The following is a 21967-nucleotide window of genomic DNA, read 5'->3' as shown; positions in this document are numbered from 1 at the left end:
CTTTCAATGTCTTTACATTACCCTCAGTCTAATGTTGAAACTCCTTAAATGGCATAAGAGACTAAGATCTGACTCTCGGTTAGCATCCCAGGGTCTCATCTCGCAAACTCTTCCCTATTCCTGCCTCCCCAGACTAGTCACCTCGCCATCCTGCCTCCAGCCTGGAAGATGGGTAAGAGTTCAGGCTCTGGAGAGAGGCAGCCTGGAATCATGGCCCACCTTGGCCACTTGGTGGCCAAGTAGGCAAGGTGTACAACAGTAGGCAAGCCACTGAACTTCTCTCTCTATAAAAGGGGGAGAACAGCATGCCCATCTCCTATGGTTGTGAGGACTAAATGTGCTAATCACTCAGCACAGCCCTGGCATACAGTAAGCACTCAGTAAATGCTGACTGCTTTTTTAAGTCTGCTACTCAAGGTTACCTACACTTACTGCACTTGGGGTCCCTGCTTGCATACCAGGTTTTTAATAGGTGTCCCCTTTGAGAGGATGAATTACAAAAGAGCTTCTTTGCCTCTGGGCTGCAGACAGTACTCTGCAGATAGTGCCTGGCATTCCCACTCATGCCAGAGCAACTCCTGCTCATCCTCTAGAATTCTACAGATTCATTCCCGCCTTCCCTCGCCCACTAAAACGGATGAAGTGCCCCTCCTCTTGCTCGCACAATACCCTGTGTGTCCAGCACTGTAACACGTATCCTACTGCAGTTCAGCTACCTATTTACCTGTATCTCTTTCCCTACCCACCTCCCACTTAGACTGAGAGGTTCATGAAAGCCAGGGACAACCTCAGTTTTGCTCACAGCTATATCACCCCATGTCTTTACAAAACAGATAGTCATTAAATATTTGCCAAATTAATGAATATCATTCTTCTTCCTCCAAATATTCCTACAATCCAAAATTCCCTCTGTCACTCCATCACCTCTATAACAAACGTGTGTAGTCTATAGTTTGCTGTGTTCTGGTGGCATTCACTTTCTTTTCCCCACTGCCTGCTTCCTTTCTTCCCCCACCCGCCCCCACCAACACACACACACACACACACACACACACACACACACACACACACACACACTCAGAAAAAAGGATGTTCCTCAAATTTGGCCAAGGGTCCCATCAAGGAGCAATATGCCTGTTCCCGGGACTGGGTGGAAGGGGAGTGAGCCTGAGGGAGGCACCGTCTCCTTCCTCCCTCTCCATCTGAATTATAATATGGGGTTGCAGTAGTGTTCCGCTTGAGAGGGCTAGTAGGGGTAAAGGAGGAGAAAGGATGTAGCCACAGGGACTAGAAACCAAATAGTCCTCTGACCTGTTCTAGAGTTTAAGGTTTAAGTAAAACAATAAAAAGATGGGTCTTTGAGGTGTGTATCATGCCTGCCCAAGTCTATAGGGATAAGAGAATAGGTGGAACTACTGGCAAGAGACTTCAGAGAAGAAAAACTGTACAGCACCCATTTGGGTATAACACGTCAGGTCTCTGGTAATCTACTCAAGCCTATTTTTCCAGGACAGAAAAGAAGCCCATCAGGAACTCGTAACAGGATGTCATAACAGCTGGTGTGGCCACCGAGATGGAATAATGTACCTCTGAAACCTCTAATTCTAAATGGACCATCCAATCCAATTCATTTTTTCCTCCACCAAATATGTTTAAGCACCTACTAGTTTCTATGCACAATAGTGGGGATGAAAAAGACATACAAGGCAAAGTCATTGCCCTTGATTGTTCACAGTAAGGTGGGGAAGGCAGCCATATACATAAATAAGTATTATCTCATGTGGGTAGTACATCTAAAGTAGGTATATACAGTCAGTCCTCTATATACAGACGCAGAACCTGCAGATATACAAGGCTGACCGTACTGCACCATTTTATATAAAGGACTTGGGCGTCCATGAATTTTGATATTCAGGTGGATCCTGTAACCAATCCCCCAGGGGTATCGAGGGATGACTGTAGTCAGCACAAAGATGTCAAGAGTGCTAGGTAGGGGGACAAGAAATGCAGCATAGAATGCACGATCTTCTAGATTATCTCATCTAGAAGAGATGATGTTTAACTGTGAATCACAGGATGAGTAAGAGTTCACTACGTAAGGAAGCAGGAGAAGAAATTATAGGCAGAGGGAGCCACATGCCTAAAGAGTCACGGAAGCAAAAAATAGGACAGTGTAGTCAGAGAAATCAACTAATTCAATACGGCAGGGAATGGGAAAAGGAGTGGAGAAAACAAACAGAGGAGAAAGGATTTTCTGACAAAGAGAAGAAACGTGCTCTGAACACTGCATTTTATTTCTTTATTTATTTTAATATTTTACTTATTTATTTTTTTTGGCTGGGTTGAGTCTTCGTTGCTGCACGCAGACTTTCTCTAGTTGTGGCAAGCGGGGGCTACTCTTCATTGCCGTGCACGGGCTTCTCATTGCGGTGGCTTCTCTAGTTGCAGAGCACGGGCTCTTGGCACGTGGGCTCAGTAGTTGTGGCTCGTGGGCTCTAGAGAGCAGGCTCAGTAGTTGTGGCGCACAGGCTTAGTTGCTCTGTGGCATGTGGGATCCTTCCGGACCAGGGATCAAACCTGTGTCCCCTGCATTGGCAGGCGGATTCTTAACCACTGTGCCACCAGAGAAGCCCCAGCATTTTCTTTAGAAGGATGTTTAAGCAAAGAGATCTGGCAGCTGTGTGAAAGGCAGACTGGGATAAGGTGGGGGAAGGGGTAGAGAGATCTAGAAGAAACTGTGGCCCGCTGCATTTACACAGTTTTCAGCATGTTTAAGATTATTTCATCTCATAGTAAAGGTCACCAGAAGGACCTTCCCCATTTTCCAAGGAATTTGAACTCAACAATGAGCCAATCTTTTCCTAAAAAAGCTAGAGAAATCAGAACCATCCAAGCTGGCAAGTGTTAAAACACTGGAAAGCAAATGTGGCCACACTGCTCTTTCCTATTCGACCATAATCAACATAAGTGTGGAGTGAAAACAAACTTGACAGCCAAGGGAGGGAAACACACAGTGGGTTTCTTTGCTTTCTCCCCAGGACACCATCAGCGCACAGAGCATCTAGAATAATAGCCAGTGTGATGGTTAGGAAAATCTACCTGCCTCTCCCTCTCCCTCTCTCCCTCTCTCCCTCTCTCTCTCTCCCTCTCTCTCCCTCTCTCTCTCCCCCCCCCCCCGAATGCAATTAGAGAAGAGAGCTTCATTCACACTGAATCTAAAAATAGAGGACAGCGGAGTTCACAGACTGACAGCTGCATTCTCATACAGTAACCAGGAGAGGAAAGGGATGGCTAATTTAACTTAACAACTCCCAAAACAAACAGTGCAGAAGAAGTCCAGGATAAAGAGAAAACACAAAGGTCACTTCTTCAAAGGGCTGGAAGAGGAATGGGGTCACTCTGTGGCAGTGTATTAGTCCTCCTCAAATCCTGATGAAACCAGTGAAGTAGTGTGCCCAGATCTGCCCAGAGTCCTTCAGACAGGAGCTCTGGCAGATGAAACGGCTGAAGAAATGCAATCAAGATCAGGCAGGAGGGCCAGGACTTGTCTTCTTAACTTTTTCCTACATCACCTGGATACCTTAAAAGCTAAGAAAGTCACTCCATTTTCTAGATAAATTAGCTCTTTCCCCCTGCCTCACCCTACCTTCAGGAAGTCTAAATCACACTCTGCCTAGCCTGAGGCAGGAAAAAAAAAAAAAAGTTATCCAGTAAATTAACATGGATCATTAAGGGAAAGAAACCAGGTGTCTCAAAGGAATTCACCCTTTCTTTTTTCCTCTCCTTGGTCCCAAAACGTTTTGTTCCCCAGTCTGTCCTGCCCAGGGAGGGGATTATGGTTGGGCTTCAAAAGAAACAAGGGAATGCTTGTGGACAGGAAGCAGACTCTCTCTGCAGCTCTCCCACAGATCTGTGCTGGCTCTCAGGGCGGCTGCCAGCCAGCTAAATGTCAGATCGCTGCACCCCGCATTCCCGAGCCACACCACCTCCATCGCCCCGGTGACTAAGCTGTTTCAACAGCTGTGTCACTGCTGGAGTCAGGCCAGTGTTCTTTGCACAGAGTATGTGCTCCGTGCAGCTTAGGTGGGGAATTATTGCACACGGGACTGGGGTGCTATTTGCAGAGCAGGTCCTCCCCTTGATCATCAGCAAGGGCATTCCCTGACCTCCGGGCAGCAACGAGACAATGTTGGGCTGCTGCTCAGGCTTCCGGGAGATGGTTGGACTCACAACACCACAAAGAGGGTGGAGAAGGCATGTGTGTCTGTGAGACAGAGAGAAGAAAACCAGGACCCTGGGTTGGGCCCCGAAGACCTCAACGGCCCCTCCCTCAATAAAAGCCACCAGTACTGAAAGGAGGTTCCTTCTTCTGCTCTTCCTCTCCAGCCGTCTCCCTCAGTCTCTCCTGGGAAAGCCTCTTTCCTATCATGTAATGTTGGCACCCCCTTCATCTCTGTCGGTCTGTCTGTGCACCTCTCCACAAACTTGCCTCTGAACAACACTAGGCCTGGGCAGTGTCCTCTTGCGTGCCTTGTGCTAGTGCCTCTTGTGTTCCCTCAGCCCCTGGCCTTCCCCTCTCCCACTGCACCGCCTACCGTCGTTTATGTTTATCTCACTCCTGACGCAAGCTGGGCCCGTGGACTCTCGTTCGTGCCCTCCCACCCCCTACAGTCGAGCCTCTTGCTCAGCAAGGCAGGCACAGCAGGCATCCCTTACTAACTGCTGAACATAGCAACCCAGCTCCCTTCCAGCGAGGGCTGATGGGACCCAGGCAAAGGCATTGCACTTGTGGCCTTTCTTATCTGTGGGCAGGACCAGTTTCCACTTGTAGGCAATTCTACGCTGCATCCAACCAGGAGCCCTATTAACCTGCTCTCCCTCCTAAGTTGTTCTCACAACAGCAATCGGCCTACGTTTTCTGACATTAAAGAGATCTCAGAAATGTGTTTTCTTAACCGTAATTCAAAAAGAGTCATGTACCACAATGTTCATTGCAGCACTATTTACAATAGCCAGGACATGGAAACAACCTAAGTGTCCATCAACAGATGAATGGATAAAGAAGATGTGGCACATATATACAATGGAATATTACTCAGCCATAAAAAGAAATGAAATTGAGTTATTTGTAGTGAGGTGGGTGGCCCTAGAGTCTGTCATACAGAGTGAAGTAAGTCAGAAAGAGAAAAACAAATACCGTATGCTAACACATATATGTGGAATCTAAAAAAAAAAAAAAAAGGTTCTGAAGAACCTAGGGGCAAGACGGGAATAAAGACACAGATGTAGAGAACGGACTTGAGGACACAGGGAGGGGGAAGGTAAGCTGGGATGAAGTGAGAGAGTGCCATGGACATATATACACTATGAAACGTAAAATAGCTAGCTAGTGGGAAGCAGCCGCATAGCACAGGGAGATCAGCTCCGTGCTTTGTGACCACCTAGAGGAGTGGGATAGGGAGGGTGGGAGGGAGACGCAAGAGGTAGGAGATATGGGAACATATGTATATGTATAACTGATTCACTTTGTTATACAGCAGAAACTAACACACCATTGTAAAGCAATTATACTCCAATAAAGATGTTAAAAAAATAATAATAAAGGATATTCTAAAGACATAAAAAAATAAATAAAATAAAAATTTAAAAAAGAAATGTGTTTTCTTATAAAGGAAGTCTTGTATTTTAAAAAGAAATAAAACAATGATTCTCTAAAGCTCACATATTTTTTTTTTGTGCGGTACACGGGCCTCTCACTGTTGTGGCCTCTCCCGATGCGGAGCACAGGCTCCGGACGCGCAGGCTCAGCGGCCATGGCTCACGGGCCCAGCCGCTCCGCGGCATGTGGGATCTTCCCGGACCGGGGCACGAACCCGTGTCCCCTGCATCGGCAGGCGGACTCTCAACCACTGCACCACCAGGGAAGCCCTAAAGCTCACATTTTTGAGTGCCTATTATGTGCAGACATTTTCAGCTGCACATAGATGCCAGCCAGATGTAAATGATCACCTGCATCTCAAAATGAGGAAACTGGGAAGGAGGCAAACTATGAACCAGGCTTGCCCACCTCCACCACTCCAGGCCTTTCCTATCATGTCATGAGTTCGGGGACGAGGCCTGTTTCTTGCTCTAGAAAAGCCACTAATTAGCTGTACAATTGGAGTAAGTCACTGTACACATTGTATTCTTTCATTAAATACTGAAGTTGGACGTATGATGACTAAGGTCCTTCTAGTTCTAACATCTCATGAATGCAGAAAACTAAACCACTAGCTGCTTGACTGCCTTCTACCTTTGAGGCACTGCAGTAAAAACAAAGAACAGTAGAACAATTCCTGCCCTCAGGGCACTTATAATGGAGTTGGAGCAACCAGGGATAAAAACTTGATTTTGACTAACATGAGTTAAACAGAAACAAATACAAAAATACCAGAGTCCATGGCAGTCCTTGAGAAAAAACAAAGTCATAACTATAAAAGGACAAAAGTGCATTTCAACAATGGTTTCTCTCCCCCCCAAAAAATATCTTTGTGCTGCTGGCAGGAAAAGCCAGCTACCAGAAGGGATCCCGTCTATTTCACGGGAAAGCTTTGTTTCTGACAAGTTTCGTAAAGGAAAAAGTAGGCTAGAACAAGCTTTTTATTTCCAACCCACCTTTTCTTCGTTCCCATGAATGAGGAGGGGATAAGAATGACAGCAGGCAGCCAGGGAGAAAAATAATATGGCTGGTGGGTCCTGACCTCTTGGATTCCTGCCGACAGAGAAGCCCGAGAGGCAACATTTAATTGTGAAAAAACCAGCCTTGCTTGCCTCTTATCTTTCTCCTCTGTGACTTAAAACCCACAATTACTGGCAACCCCTAGATTCCGAGTCACTCAGCTGGTGGTGGCAGCAATGGCTGTGTCTGTAACTGAAAAGAAAAAGGGGAGTTCGATTTTACCTGCCTCGGAAGCCAGCCTTGTGCGAACACAGCCCTAACACAGCTTTACGACTTCTCCCATTAAAAAGTTCACAGATGCCCTCCCGTCGGGAAGACCACCATGCGAGAAGTCCAGATGGAAAAAAAAAGAAATTCGATTTCCAGCTGCTGTATAATTCAAAGGACAAGCTATGAGTCTCAAATCCTGAATTCCACATTTCATTTCAGCCCTAAATATGTGATTTTCAATTCCTTTTCTCAAGGATCAAACTCCAAATTTCTTAGCCCGGTCATCAAGGCAACTCACCGACTGGCCCTCTATCTTTCAGGAGCTTATCTTTTCTCTCCAATCTAGAATTCTTCTAACAAGTAAATTTACTGTCCTTTGCATACAACACGTCATTTCACAGTATTTCACGGTGGAAAAATATGGGTCTTAGTTCTGCCTTTCTCAGCTGCAAACCAGATGACCTTGGAGAAGTCACATACCTTCTATAATCTCAGTTTGCAGACTTCTAAAAGCTTGTCACCCACATACCTCCGCTCGCATCTTGACTTATTACTCTATTCCCAAACATTTTAATTTACATATGCATATGTTTACAGTCAAATAAAATTAAATCATCCCTTGTGGACATATTCTCCTAAGGATGCTGAGAATTTCCCATAACTTCTATTTTATGGTGTTCTCCAATTGCTTAGGTGGTGATCAACATGAAATTTGGCACTCATGGGGTCTACCTATACCATGAAGTTGGAACTCTTACCTTGAGATTCATAAACCTCTAAATTCCACAGACGACCTTCAGGTCTTCTGTTGAAGTATGAATACAAAATATTTGAATGGGGCTTATGCACATTTTTCTCCCAAGGTCAAGGTCCTTGATCCAAAGTTAAGAACCACTGTCCTGAAGTAATGAAAGGCCTAAGGCCATCATCCACCCAGGTCCTTGTTTTGCACATTTGACCCTGCTGCCTCCCTTTCTAGGCTACTATATTCTCTCCAGAACTCACGTTTCTTCTCTCTGCTCAAGTCCAAGAATAATAACTCACCTTTACTGAGCATGTACTCTGTACACTTACTATGTAGAGGCCTCACGTGTATTTTATTCTAGTTTCATCCTTAAAACAATCCTAATAAGGGTGGTACTACTATTATATCTATTCTGTTGATTAAAGAAAATAAAGTATAAGGAAGTTCACAAACTTACCAAAAGTGTCATATAATTTATAAGTGATAGGTCGGGGATTTGGCCCCAAAACTCTGGCTTCCCAGAACAAAATAAGGCTGCCCTTGGATTGTTTCTTTGCCATCAGATAGTAGACAGTCACAAATTCCAACATCTCCTTTAAGACTCCACCCTTCAATACTCAGTTAAAAAACTATCTTCGCAGTTAGTTCATCATTTCCCCTTCTGTATTCACAGAATATTCTGGGCACTTAGCACTGAACACATTAGTGTGATTTTTTTGTTTCTTTCTCTCTGAACTAGACAGTGAGCACCTAATTCTTCTGACTACATCTCAAGTATTTACTGTGCCAGGGGCTGTGCTAGGGACCCAAAGATGAACAAGATACAGTCCTTTCCCTCAAAATTCAGTCTTTCAGGATAGAGAGAAGTAAACAGAGAAGGGTCATGATGTTTTTTGAAACTGTATTATGAAAGATAAGGACTTATCTTTATACCTTAATTCCTGAGTAAAAAATGCCAGCACGTAGTAGAAGCCCAATAAATAAGCAATAAATGAATGCAGGACATTGGGAGGGGGGCCTCAGAAACTGGACTGTTAAATTTAAAAGATCTGCCATCCCTTTATGAAAACTCTTTGAGGTTATTTGTATACTGACTCACCTAAAAAACTGTTTCCTGTGTTGGTGTCTATGATACATTTTTTAATGTCAGACTAAAAATACACTTCCAGTACACCAACCCTGTCTGCCTACCCAAGGACTAGAAATGAACACAAGGTAACACGTAACAAAATAAAAGACAAGAAAACTCACTCATTTCAACACTAAGTTCACCCATCCCCACTGAGCAGCATCTTTTAAAATGGTTACACTTAAGGGTCTTTGAAGTAACTGATTCACAAAGCTGAAGGGATACTCATGAGATTTTTATAGAGCCAAAAAATCTTAAGTGAGTCATGGACTCTTCCGCAAAAGAGATGTAGAGTGGATGGAACCTTAGGAGTCATCTCGTATGATTTCCCACTCAGATCAGGAAGGCTCTCCAGGGCACTATGGATGGACTCATGCCATAGACTCAGTGGGATGAAGGCACTAGAGTTCCAAGATTGCTTTCACTTATAACCCCTCTATTTCTCAGCTGGGGGACTTTGGACAAATCATTTAGCTTCTCTCATCCTCAGTTTCCTCTGATTTTAGAAGGGAGAAGAACTATTAAGATGATCAGATGAAATAAAATAAAGTTGTCTTAATCAGAGATGATTTGTTTGCAAGTAACAGGATTTTAGGCACGCTAGCTTAAGCAGAAATTAGCTGGTACAAAGGTATCTCAAGAAACTCAGGACACAAAGTGCTGACAAGCTTGAGGAACCAGAACCAGGAAGAGAAAACTGTCAGAGAGAGATTCATCATTTGCAGTTGATCATAATTATACCCCATAATTATGGTCCTTTGTCTCCATTTTTCTCTTTGCATCTGATTTTCCCAATCTGCCAAACAACTTTTCTCTCCAACATCTCCAACACCTCCTGCCCAGGTAGCCCCCAGGACTTTTCAGTTTAAATGCCAATGAAGGTGGGCCTAGAAATAGTGAATCCCGATTTGTTATAAGAGAGAATCTGATTGTTCCCCCTTGGGGCAAGGGCCCATCCTAATCCAATCAGTTGTGGCTGGGGGACTGATCATGTGGCCAGGTGCCCACTCAGCAGGCACGGTGGAAGCCCACACTCAGAGAGGAGAGATAGACAAGTTCTGCAGGAAAATGACATGAGGCCAAAGCAAATGGCTGGCAACACAGACAACCACCAGCACCCCTAGTACAAAAGTACTTTGTAAAGAAATCACCACCAAATGCAAGTTATCACTTGGGGTCATCATTATGATTCCCCCCTCAACCAGCTTCTGGTTGATTACTACCAATGACAGGCTGCTCACTACTTGAAGAGACAGCCTTTTCATTGCTGAACAACTTCAACTATTAAAACTCTTTTCTACATTGACAGTAACTTTTTAGAAGATACTAAATTTAAATGTTTACAATCTTCCCCCAACCCTTACCTTTAAAGAACACATAATCTTGCTTGTTAGGTCAGGCCTGGGCTTTCCTTTGTGGTCATAATATGAATAACCAGTGGGGCAGGAAAGATAGATTCATTGGACAATTACTTTAGGAAACAACCTAAACCAGAACAATTAAAAAACCAGAACCTCTTCTTCCTTTAAAGAATTACTACTACCTCTCCTACTAATACCATTAGCACTAACTTACTAAAGCAAAAGAGGAACTGGAACCATTTCTAGCATCAGCGTGTAGACAGTAGGTAGATGTTGAAGAAAGTGGTTTTTTCCATTGTAGAATCCCTGGCACCTTTGCAAGTAGAATTCTGCTTTGCTTAACAAAGGATTTTCTTTCCCCATCTAACTTTCTTTTGCTTTGAAAAGCATCATCCAGAAAATAATTTTACTTCATATTTTCTTAGGTTACCCAAAATAAAGGTATGATTCCCCACAAAATAACCTCATATTAGCTATGTGGTGATTGGCTGGCATTTAAATATTAACAAAAATACCCAAAATTAGAAGAGGAGGTAACAGCACAAAGACACCTTCTATATAGTGGAGCGCCAACAAGGAATCTGCTGCCGCTGGTGGCTCTGCTGCTCCCATTTTTCATTGATGTCACCAGGCTTTTATTTTAGTAACCAGGATATACTTGTTATGGATGCAAAGAGAATCTCCTCATTTATATTCTAAACTCAGAGCAGGAAATGAGACACATGGGTGATCTGCAGCTGTGGCACTATAAACAGGACCAGCCTACCTCCTAGTCTAGATTCTAGACTGCACTACATTTCCTGAACTTGGGAGATGAAAAAAAAAAAAAAAAAAAAAAACCAGAGAGAATACACCATTTTAGAAAGACCAGCACAACTTCTGTCCAAGAATCTTAGAGGCCGCTGTTTGGCAGAAGGCTCACTGCCCTGTATACGGTAGCTACTTGTTGCTAGGTACCATCCACCTGCCTACATGGCTGATATACACCAGGAGATCCTGCTCTGTCTCCAGCCAGCTGTGCTACAGTGGGCAAGTATTGTAAGGTTTCCTCATCTAGTAAACTAAAGGACTAGTTCTTTAACATTTGGGGCCAAACACCCATTTGAAAACCTGACAAAAGCCACAAACCCTTTTACTTCCAAAATGCACATAAGTAAATATGACTAAAATTTCACACAGTATCAGGGGCTCATGTGGCCCTTGAACCCTACCCATAGACTCCTGGTTGAAGATAATTAGACCAGCAGCACTCTAACCTATCTTCCAGTGCTCAGAGTCTGCAATCACACAGTTGATGTTTAGTAACAATTACTGCAAATTATTCAACACCATAGATGAGTGTTTTGCTAAGACTAAAGACCAATCCAAAACGATCTAGCTTCCAATGTTAAATTGACTGGTAAATCAATGAATGACTGGAAGGAAGTGGGAGGGACTGGATAAGCAAACTATAAACATTAATAAAACATCTTGGGAAGGTTTTGAGAGGCCAACTCTGTTTCTCAACTGGATTTTTTCATTTGGAAATATATAACACGAAACCATTGAGCCAGATATAGAGATCCAGACAGCTTTATAGTGATGCTGTCCAAGTCACGTGCTTACACCCATCACACCCAAATCAAACAAAGCCAAAGGTTCCCACGCTCCTGCCAATATAAACATGTTCACAATGGTTAATTCCAAAGCTGTGCCTGATGATTCCCACAAAGGGAAAGATAATCTATCAATGAGAGTAAACTAACATGATGTCCTTAATAGTCACTATCCTGGGTTAATCAACAAAATATGGTCTTCTCCCATGATTTCAGTTTCCTTCTGTTTCAAGTCAGTAGGTAAGACTGAGTCATGCCTGTAAGTTCTAGGTTCTAGCCTTTGTTTGAAGGGGAAACACAACTCCATAAGAAAAAGGACTGGCCGTGTAAATCCTTCTCAAATAGTGACAACCTCTTAACCTTTACCCACCACCTCAAACCCCACTCCATTTAAGTCTGCCCCATCTTTCTGGTGCGTTTTGAGCTTTTTCAGCTTATCTTTTTTTAAGGAGGAGGGGAGAGAGGAGAGGAAAAATTTGAAGTTTTTATTTCTGCTCACACTGACTCTGGGGCAGGTAAAGAAATTTAAAAGGTAACTTAAAAAATCTTGGTGTCACCAGCCTGTAATAAAAACTGTCCAATCAGAAATGTTTCTTATAGAGACTGTGACATGGTCATGAATCAAAGAAGGTCTCTATTAGGGGAGGTGGGGGAATGGGAGTGGGAGGGTAGAATTAGATTTCTTCTCAGTGACTTGCTTCGGTATAGTTTGTTAAAGAGGATTATCTGATGAAGCATGGAATTCCAGTTATGTGAATACCATATTACCAATGGTCTGCTCCATCACAGTAGTTGTAGTTTTATGGTGTACAGAATCCTCTGCCCCATTAAGCTCTCTTTGTGGACTCTTCCCAAGAGGCATCTCAAAATATAATAGAATTAAGAAGCATGACTCTTGCTGATGGTCAACAATAAGATCACAATAGGATTCCGTCTTTCTTCCTTCTATAAATTCGCCCCTAATCATTTTAAATAACATGACAGTTTATTTTTTACAGTCAGCAGATTGTTGCTTTATTCTAACTGTCTTCATGTGGTGTCTAACTAACATTCTATAATCGATACACAAATGGAAGCACACAATCATTTCATAAAAAGTTAGGCAATTTCCTCTCAGGACACTCAGCCATCTAACTTGAAAAATGACTGGGTAATAATATCATTCTACTTTTTTTTTTTTTTTTACTAGAAATGTTGTACAGAAATGTTTTCAGTTTGAGAAAAGAAAAATCACTTGTTATAGAAATAATTCCATCGTCACGTGTAGTCATTTGCAAGAATGAAACAAGCAAATAAGACAATACTCAATTATAGCGTACAGCACGGGGTTCAAAGCAAAACATAATGACTTCATTACCTAAGAACAGAATAAACGCTCTGGCTTTCCCCATCTCACACCATTTGTCAGTATTTCTTCAGCCTAAGGGATTTTTAGACCCCTGAAATCCTAGATTTACTACTCAAGACAGATCAATCCACCTTGAGGCTTTCTGCCAAAGAATTTCAGTGCTTCTATTTCAACAGTAGATTTGAAAGCTGGGTAGAGACATGTCAGAAAAACCCTCCTTCTTTGATCTCTCCACCCAAGTTCCTCAAAAGAAGCCCCATGTAGAGTCTGAGGTTATGCTAAGTATGTGACTTGCAGTTGTAATCAGTAGAGCGACATTCCATTACAAGTGGGTACCATTTTAACCAACTCAAACCTGTATTTCACAAATACATACATAAATTAAGTGACTGATAAAACACTTTAAAAAAAATGACATACACCCACTCTAGAGGATATTTTCAAATAACAGAATTTGCTGTTACGGAACAATCTAAGCCCATCACATAGATAAGCATTCATTTTTCTCAATGCTCAACCATCCAGACACCAGATGTTTAGGTTGACATTTTTTTGACACTTTTTAGTCCACTCACACTCCCTCCATTTTCTAACTCTCCAGAGCAAAAACTGAAGTTCTCTGTCTCTTTCAGCTCTATAGAAGCACCACGGTTGCGCCCTGACAAACACGTTAATTCCATGCCTCTGAAATGTTTAGGTAAAAGTCAGCAGTGACCCAAACATAGATTTCAACAGAAAGGTCTGCTCAGAATTTGTACAGTCATCCCTCGTTATCCATTGTTTCCAGGACCACCCTCCACCCCCAACCCTCAGCAAATACCCAAACCTATGGATGCTCAAGTCACCTATACAAAGTACCATAGTACAATAGGCCCTCACTATCCAAGGATGAGATATGGAGGGCCACCTGTAATTGGCATTTACTGAAAGGTCCACTTTCTAAGCATCTAGAACTAGATTCTATTCAACTGGCTTTCCCTTCCCAGATCCTGCAGATTATAGTTTTAAAACTATCACCATTTACAAGTTGAACTGGCTACTACTTTTCATACTTATTACTGAATGACAACTGTAGGTTTTTTAAATGTTTATGTTTTAACAATGAGAAGAGGGATTCTGTTTAAAATTGCTTTTTCAAGTATGGATTACTTTTATTGAATAATAAGCATGGAATATCGTATTTCTCAATGATCAAATAAAATATACACATTCTCTAAACACTTTTATTACTATACATTACCCTATAATATCATCATTTCCCTCCGAAAAACATCAGTCTGATGAAATCTTGAAGTTGATGAAACAATGACCAGTTTTTAAAGTGAATGTCAATGCTTATTCAGTTTCTGATGGATTGTCAAGATTTCAAATCCTAGCCAAAACCTGTATCATCTTAACTTGAAAGTTTAAAAGGAATAAACAGGGCTTCCCTGGTGGTGCAGTGGTTAAGAATCCGCCTGCCAGTGCAGGGGACACGGGTTCAAGCCCTGGTCCGGGAAGATCCCACATGTCGTGGAGCAACAAAGCCCATGCAGCACAACTACTGAGCCTGCGCTCTAGAGCCCGAGAGCCACCACTACTGAGCCCACGTGCCACAACTACTGAGCCCGATGCCTAGAGCTGGTGCTCTACAACAAGAGAAGCCACTGCAATGAGAAGCCCGCACACCGCAACGAAGAGTAGCCCCTGTTTGCCGCAACTAGAGAAAGCCCGCGCGAAGCAACGAAGACCCAACTCACCCAAAAATAAATAAATAAATAATTTTAAAAATAGATAAATAAATTTGAAAATAAAATGAATAAAATTTAGCACCAAATGACTGTCCTTTAAAATATACAGTCCTTAGATTATTTTATCTGCTCAAAGACCCTTCAAAGATACATGAAAACTCTGAATACATATATATATATACACATATACATATAATCCTAACTTTAATTTCATAGTCCAAATGTGAAATCTCTTACTACTTGAAATCTGAAACTTATTTCACAGACTGTCTAGGAAAGTTTAAAGAAAAAACAGGATTGGCCTGACTTTTCCTTCCATTTGAGGTAATATTGCTAGAGCTGAATCTCTGATAAACAGAAAGCCATCCACATATAATAGGATCTTGTTCACCACACTTATCTTTTTTCTTCTGCCCCATCTCTTGCTGTCAGAAAGGCATCCAAACAATGATAAAATATAAGAAGTGAACCGGCAGCTGTACATACTCTTTAATATAAGGATCAGGGTAAAACCCAGACCTACCACGTCTTATAAATGAGAAGCCCGCACACCACAACGAAGAGTAGCCCCCGCTTGGAAGATAATTTTTTAGTGTGCCCCTATTAAGTGCAGACCCTCACGTTATAAGAAATTAAAGTATGTTTCTAAGATAAAGAATCTTTAGTCCACTCTTTTTCTAGATGAAGATAAAATATATTTTGGAACCTGAAGATGTACTTGGGAAAAAAAACTATAAGATGCATTCACATTTCATTTACATATAGCAATGTTTTAGTTAAAGCCTTACCAGCATAGGCTTTTTTTTTTTTTTTTTTTTTTTTGCGGTACGTGGGCCTCTCACTGTTGTGGCCTCTCCCGTTGCGGAGCACAGGCTCCGGACGCGCAGGCTCAGCGGCCATGGCTCACGGGCCCAGCCACTCCGCGGCATGTGGGATCTTCTCGGACCAGGGCATGGACCCGTGTCCCCTGCATCGGCAGGCGGACTCTCAACCACTGCGCCACCAGGGAAGCCTCAACATAGGCATTTTTGATGTTTAGAATTAATATTTGATGGGAAACAATTCATCTGTGAAGTTATTAAGATATGTGATAGGTTCTGACCACCAGTAAAGATGGGGTGTGAAATTTCCCACACATCCAACAATTCTGATGCCAGCAGGGTGTCCTACAATTCAACTCAATTCTGACACTATCTACCCAGAGATATCATCAGATCCCACAGGTTAAGGGCTCAGTCGCACAAAACTGCCCCTCTCTCCAGACACTAATCACAAGCCCAGGTTGTTACCTGCGCTTCTGACCTACTGGCTACAGATTGGAGGATCCCATGCTCCCCTCCTTAGACTTCAGACGCCAGCTGCCAAGTCCAGGTTGTTACCTGTACTTCTAACCTAGTAGCTACGAACTAGAGGTTCCCACAACCCCCTTCTCAGGTTTGATTAATTTGCTAGAGCTGCTCACAGAACTCAGAAACCCATTTATTCATTAGATTATAGGTTTATTACAAAAGATATTAAAGTAGATACAAATCAACGTCCAAATACATAGGGCAAGATCCCTAACAAAGGAGCTTCTGTCCTCATGGAGTTTGGGGTCCAGTATGGTGCCACGTGGAAGCATTCTGATTCCCCAACCTGGAAGCTCTCCTTCTGGGTTTTTATGGAGGCTTCATCATATAGGCTTGATTGATCAACTCATTGGTCCTCAATGATGTCCATTTCCCGATATTCATGCCCTACGTAATCTCCCTCAAGTGTGGGCTGGACTTACTTGTTCACTTCTAACCAGTAGAATACAGTAGAAGAGATGAGATGTCACTTCTAAGACTGAGTGGCTTCTGTCTTAGGCACCTGCGTTTTCTCTCTCTCTCTCTCTCTCTCTCTTCCTCTCTCTCATCACTTGCCCTTATTGGGGCGGGGGGGGACCTACTGTAAGACAGCCCCATGGCAAGGCCTATGTGGTGATGGAACAAGGCCTACCAACGACCACATGAGTGACCACATGAAGCAGATCTCCCCCAGTCGAGCCTTCAAGCCTTCTCATGAGACTGCAGACCAGAACAACAGCTTGACTGCAACCTCAGAAGAGAAGCTCAGCCAGAGACTCCCAAGTTAAGCTGTACCCAGATCCCTGACCCAGAGAAAGAGGGGATACTACATGCTTATTGATGTATGCTGCTAAATTTCAGGATAATTTGTTATACCCAGCACTAATACAGTCACTACGGAGCAATTATTTAATTTCTATTACAGAGTAAATCATTTCCTTTATACTTGGAGCTAGGAGTCTGTCTGGGAACATTATTCTTGAAATACACAACAGGCAACCAGATAACAGAGAACTCTGTCCTGGACCTTCACACCAAAACATAAATAAGCCAGTTAACCTACCGATGTCAGCCTACCATGGCTCCTCCAACTGTTGTAATTCTCCTTTTCTTGAATACATTCTTAGAATTAGGAATATGAAAACCCAAACCTCAAGATATATACACTAGCTTTAGTCTCAGTTTTTAACCTCATGGCAGTTTCCTGCCCGAATCTCACACATTATATGGCATATTCCTCTCGTTATAGCACTTATCTTTCCTTATGGTATGTTTAAGTATCTTTCTCCCAACCACTTCTTCCCTAGTGCTTTGTTCAATCTTGCATCTTCAGTACCTACTGCTTAACACATGGTTGAGACTTAATAAAGCTTGAATGAACAAATGTGTTATGCAAGCAATGAATGAGTAAGCAAGTCAATAGGCAAGAGAATAGGGATGTGGGAAGTACCACTTGAATGCTGTTATGAAGGTCCAGATGTGCCCATCAGCCATTACTTCTACCTAAAGTGCTCTTCCACTTGCACCCACCCTCACCCCAACTCTGTCAGGGTTTTCACTATTTAACACTCACCTCAAAGATATGTCTGCTCACCTCTACACACACACACACACACACACACACACACACACACACACACACACGTGTGTGTATGCGCACCAAGGCAGCCTTCCCTTTCTCTGCTCTGAAGCCTTTTCTTTATGCTCCCACAGCTCCTGGGTATACCTTGGTCACAGCACCTAGCACACTATACTGTAATGACTTGTTATTTGCCTGTCATTTCCACTTAACTATAAGCCCCTTGAAGGACAGTGTCTTCACATGTAACCACATGTCCAGCCATCAATTTGGTATGTGGCCGTAGTGGGTACTCAAAAACAGTTTGAAATAATGGGTAAGAGACTGAAGGAATTAGGGGTAGGGTGGAAACTCTACATTCTGAAAAATTATCTTAGCATAATCTGTTCCAGATAAAATGTCAACCAGGCACATATACTGCTCCAACTCCTAAACAGAGTAAAATCAATGTGATTGTGTATCAAGATAATTGTTGATACAGGAAAATTAGAATTGAAAAAGTGCTTTAATCCATGGACAGGCCCTAGGCAGAGCTGTCTTCAACACACCTTTTTCTCTTTCACTCTCACCCCTGATCCTGCTTCAGTAAAAAATGTTCTCTTCCTTCTCAATTTCAGATTCCCTGTACTGTCCTCAGATGCCACAAGTGGATCTTCCTCTCCAAAATCACCCAATAATCTCCTCACAAAATGTTTATATGCCTCATGCCCTCAGAGTCTTGAATCACAACTGAGTAAGCTAGAAAAATAACCCGGTTTGTGGGAAAATGGGTGCTTGTGGGTTGGTGTTCCCATTTTGACAGGTATATTTTTCTAAGGCAATGGCTTCACTCAAAGCCCAGCCAGAAAAGACATTTGCAAAGATGCAACCTTTCAGAAACCCTCAAATCACTCCACTAGGATGAGTCCCCTCTCGGCACTAGAGGGGTTATGAAACTTGGTTAGGGCAGGGCTCTGGCCACCTGACTTTGAATTCCAGTTCTTCCATTCTCTAGCCTTCTGACTTTGGGCAGTCTCACCGATGCCTGAGTTTTCTATGTGTAAAATGAAATAAGACCTACCTCTAGGAATTAAATGGGTTAATTCAGGTAGAGTACTCAGAAAAGTGTCTAGTAAGTAGAAAGCAGTCGATAATTGTCACTAGTAATACTCTTATTTTACTGTTATTATAACTGGCTCTGAAAAGCCTGAAGAGAGAAATTCTCCAGGATAGGAGAGGGATGGGGAGAATGCACTTACTGATTTGGTTGTTCAGCTTGAATGCAATGTCCAGCTGCAGGATAAACAGCATGAACTGGAACCAAGAACTCATCTCCATGGAGGGGAGGGGAATGTGAACAGAAAACACAATGTCATTGGCTTCGATTTCCCTTGGAATCGCTTCCTCAATGTCTCGGATCTTGTCACACTGGTTGGGTCCCCAAGGCATTAACCATTTTGTCTTGTGATGGTTTTTACGGACATCCACGCATTTCACTGACATGTAGGACACTGCCGTTGTGGGTCCTGGAGCTGAAAAGAGAATATTTTCCTGTTTTAGAAGAATCATCCATGGAAGTGCCTATGTCTGTCTAATACTCTTTCCACTACTGTCCTCTCTCCATTTTTCACACCACCTTCTATAACTTGAGGTCATTAATACCAAGAGATCTCCAAAATCCGGGTGAGGATCCTTCAGTGACCTCCAGAGGCATCATAAAGCATCCCCAAGAGCCTTCCCATTGTTTTCAGTGACGGTTATTTATTGAAAGAATACATTTGTTTTCTTCAGTTCCCTCATCATTCCAAACAAACGTCACAAAAATCAACTGTGCTTCACTTTCCACCTGCCTGAGGGCTTGGAGACCTCTGGGGCTTCACAGAACACAGTGTCTGAAGTCAGAAGACCTGGGTCTGAAGCCTGGTTGAATGACTTACTCTCAGGTAATTTTGGGTAAATTGGTTAAATCTATAGTAGCTTCAGGATCCTCATCTGAGAAATAAGATGGTTGGCTTCTAAAATTCAACCAAGATGGCTGGTTTCTAAGATTCTTCTTAACTCTGAAATTCTGCAACACTGCTTTTGATTGAGAGAAAGAAGTTTTCTGACTTTGGGCCCCCATTTAATGTACCTATCAGAGGATGGAACCCAAACACTGACTGACACTTCAAGGGTATACTAAAATACGATACATGCATTTCAAGAGGGATCATCAAATTTGAAATATATAACATTAACAACACAATTTTGTGATTATAAAATGGTCACATAATTATAACAGAAAATTTGCAAAATACAGAAATGTTGAAGTTCAAAACAACAGTTACCCAAAATCCCACTAAAGAGAAGTAGTCACTGTTGGAAAAATATCAAAGTATTATCTGTCTTTTCTATGAGTGTGTAACTAGATACAAATTTATAGAGGAATTAATTTTTATAACCTTAAAATACATACTAATATTAACACATATCGTTACAAAATAGGGTCATACCTATTTGTAGCTTCTTCTTTTTAATCACTTAGCAAAGTAGGGTAGAACAGTGGTAAATAACACAAGCTGTGAAGCCAACTTGCCTGGCTCTCTCATTTCTGGTTGTGTCACCATGAATCCAAGCTAGCAAAGTTTGGGGTGAATTTCTAAACCTGTCTGTGTATTAGTCTGGTTATCTCTTAAATGGCAACAATAATAGCTTGAATGTAGTGTCCAGCTGCAGGATAAAGAGCATGAACTGGAACCAAGGACTCATCTCCATGGAGGGGAGGGGACTGTGGACAGAAGACACAATGTCATTGGCTTCGATTTCCCTTGGAATCACTTCCTCGATGTCTCAGATCTTGTCACACTCTCTGAGTCGTTGTATACATTAAACAAATTAACATATGAAAAGTATTCAGAACAGTGCTTGAAAGTACATGAAAAAATATAGAATTAATTTTAGCTATTATATTATATTTTCTATGTAATTAAAATTTCTCAACTAGTGGTTGCAAAATAATCACACAATACACTCTTCTAATTTACCTATAACCCTCCACCCCTTGTTTTGTAAAGGTTGTCTATAAATAAGAATAATTCTTTGCCTAATATGTTTTGTTAGTGATTTACCTCAACTTTTCCCTCTGCTGTCTCAATTTGTTTATGGCATATTTTAATACAGAGAAATCCCAGATTTCATGTACAATCACACTTTTATGTTTTTCCCATTCTTCTGTGTATAGAGAGACTTTCTAATCTCCAAATTCAATAAACTTTTACCTTCTAGTCATTTTTAACAATTTCATTTTTTAAATATTTAAATAGTTGATCCACGTGGAATTTATTTTGATATAAGGGATGAGGTGAGAATCTAGTTTCATTTTTCTAAATATTTAAATTATTCTTTACTGAACAAACTCTCCTTTGTTGTTGCTTTATGACAGCACCTTTATCTTATGTATACAAATAGATATTTCTGGACAATCTAGTCTATTTCCATGTATTGGACTGTAAATTCATGGCCCAACACAACATGGTTTTAAGTCACGTAAACTGATGGTTTATATCAATATCTGATAGAGTAAAACCCCTCCCCCATGCCATTTCATGTTTATATTTTTTGCTGGGATCTGACTGAAATTACATTACATCTATAAATTAATGTGGACAGAGTTGGCATCCTTTCCTGACATTTAGTTTTCCCAGCCAAGAACAGTGATCACTTCTCTATTAACTGCAGTCCATTTTAATATCTCTTTGAAAATTTTCATAGTTTTCTTCATGTGGATCCTTCTACTACAATATATTTTTAAATCTATTTATAAAACTTTTCTCTGAAAGTAGTGGAAGGAAAACATAAATCTGGTTTATGTGCATGGTTTAAATATGTTTAATTTTGCACATATGATACTTGACACACAGTGCTTTCAGACCCTTTATGAACAGAAATCATCTCTTACTTGACAGAGATCAAATAGCAACTAGAGGAATATGTAAAGCAAGAGGAAACGTCATTTATGACGCAAGAGTGTGTATTATTAATACTTTGCTCTACTTCTAGTGCTCAAATACACATTTTTCTACCCCTAAATATCAATCCTAACAGTAAATTTTGAGTAGTAAAATGTTACGTTCCCAGAAAGTTGGGATGATGCCTACTAAAACTTACCAGAAAACACAGCACTGCTAAACTCTGGCTGAAAGTTCTTCAATGTAGTATCCTGAATACCACAGCACAGAGCCACCACTAATCCAGGCCAGGGAAGTT

General features: G+C 41.8%; 1 protein-coding gene across 5 annotated transcripts in view; it reads right to left on the bottom strand.

Annotated features, from left to right (window-relative positions):
• The window catches only part of WLS (Wnt ligand secretion mediator), a 105710-nt gene that overhangs the window by 49179 nt on the left and 34564 nt on the right, over positions 1 to 21967 (bottom strand). For 3 of the 5 annotated variants that reach the window (XM_019919544.3, XM_019919545.3, XM_073788481.1), the window contains exon 2: positions 18982 to 19254. The exons of the other annotated variants lie outside the window; for them this stretch is intronic. In XM_019919544.3, coding sequence (XP_019775103.1) covers positions 18982 to 19254 — 273 coding nt within the window. The remainder of the gene's footprint in view (positions 1 to 18981; positions 19255 to 21967) is intronic. 5 annotated transcript variants of the gene reach the window in all.

This window comes from Tursiops truncatus, chromosome 1, assembly GCF_011762595.2.
Source record: "Tursiops truncatus isolate mTurTru1 chromosome 1, mTurTru1.mat.Y, whole genome shotgun sequence".
Taxonomy (NCBI): domain Eukaryota; kingdom Metazoa; phylum Chordata; class Mammalia; order Artiodactyla; family Delphinidae; genus Tursiops; species Tursiops truncatus.
The sequence above is the reverse complement of the archived record's forward strand: the minus strand, read 5'-3'. Positions and strand labels throughout refer to the sequence as shown.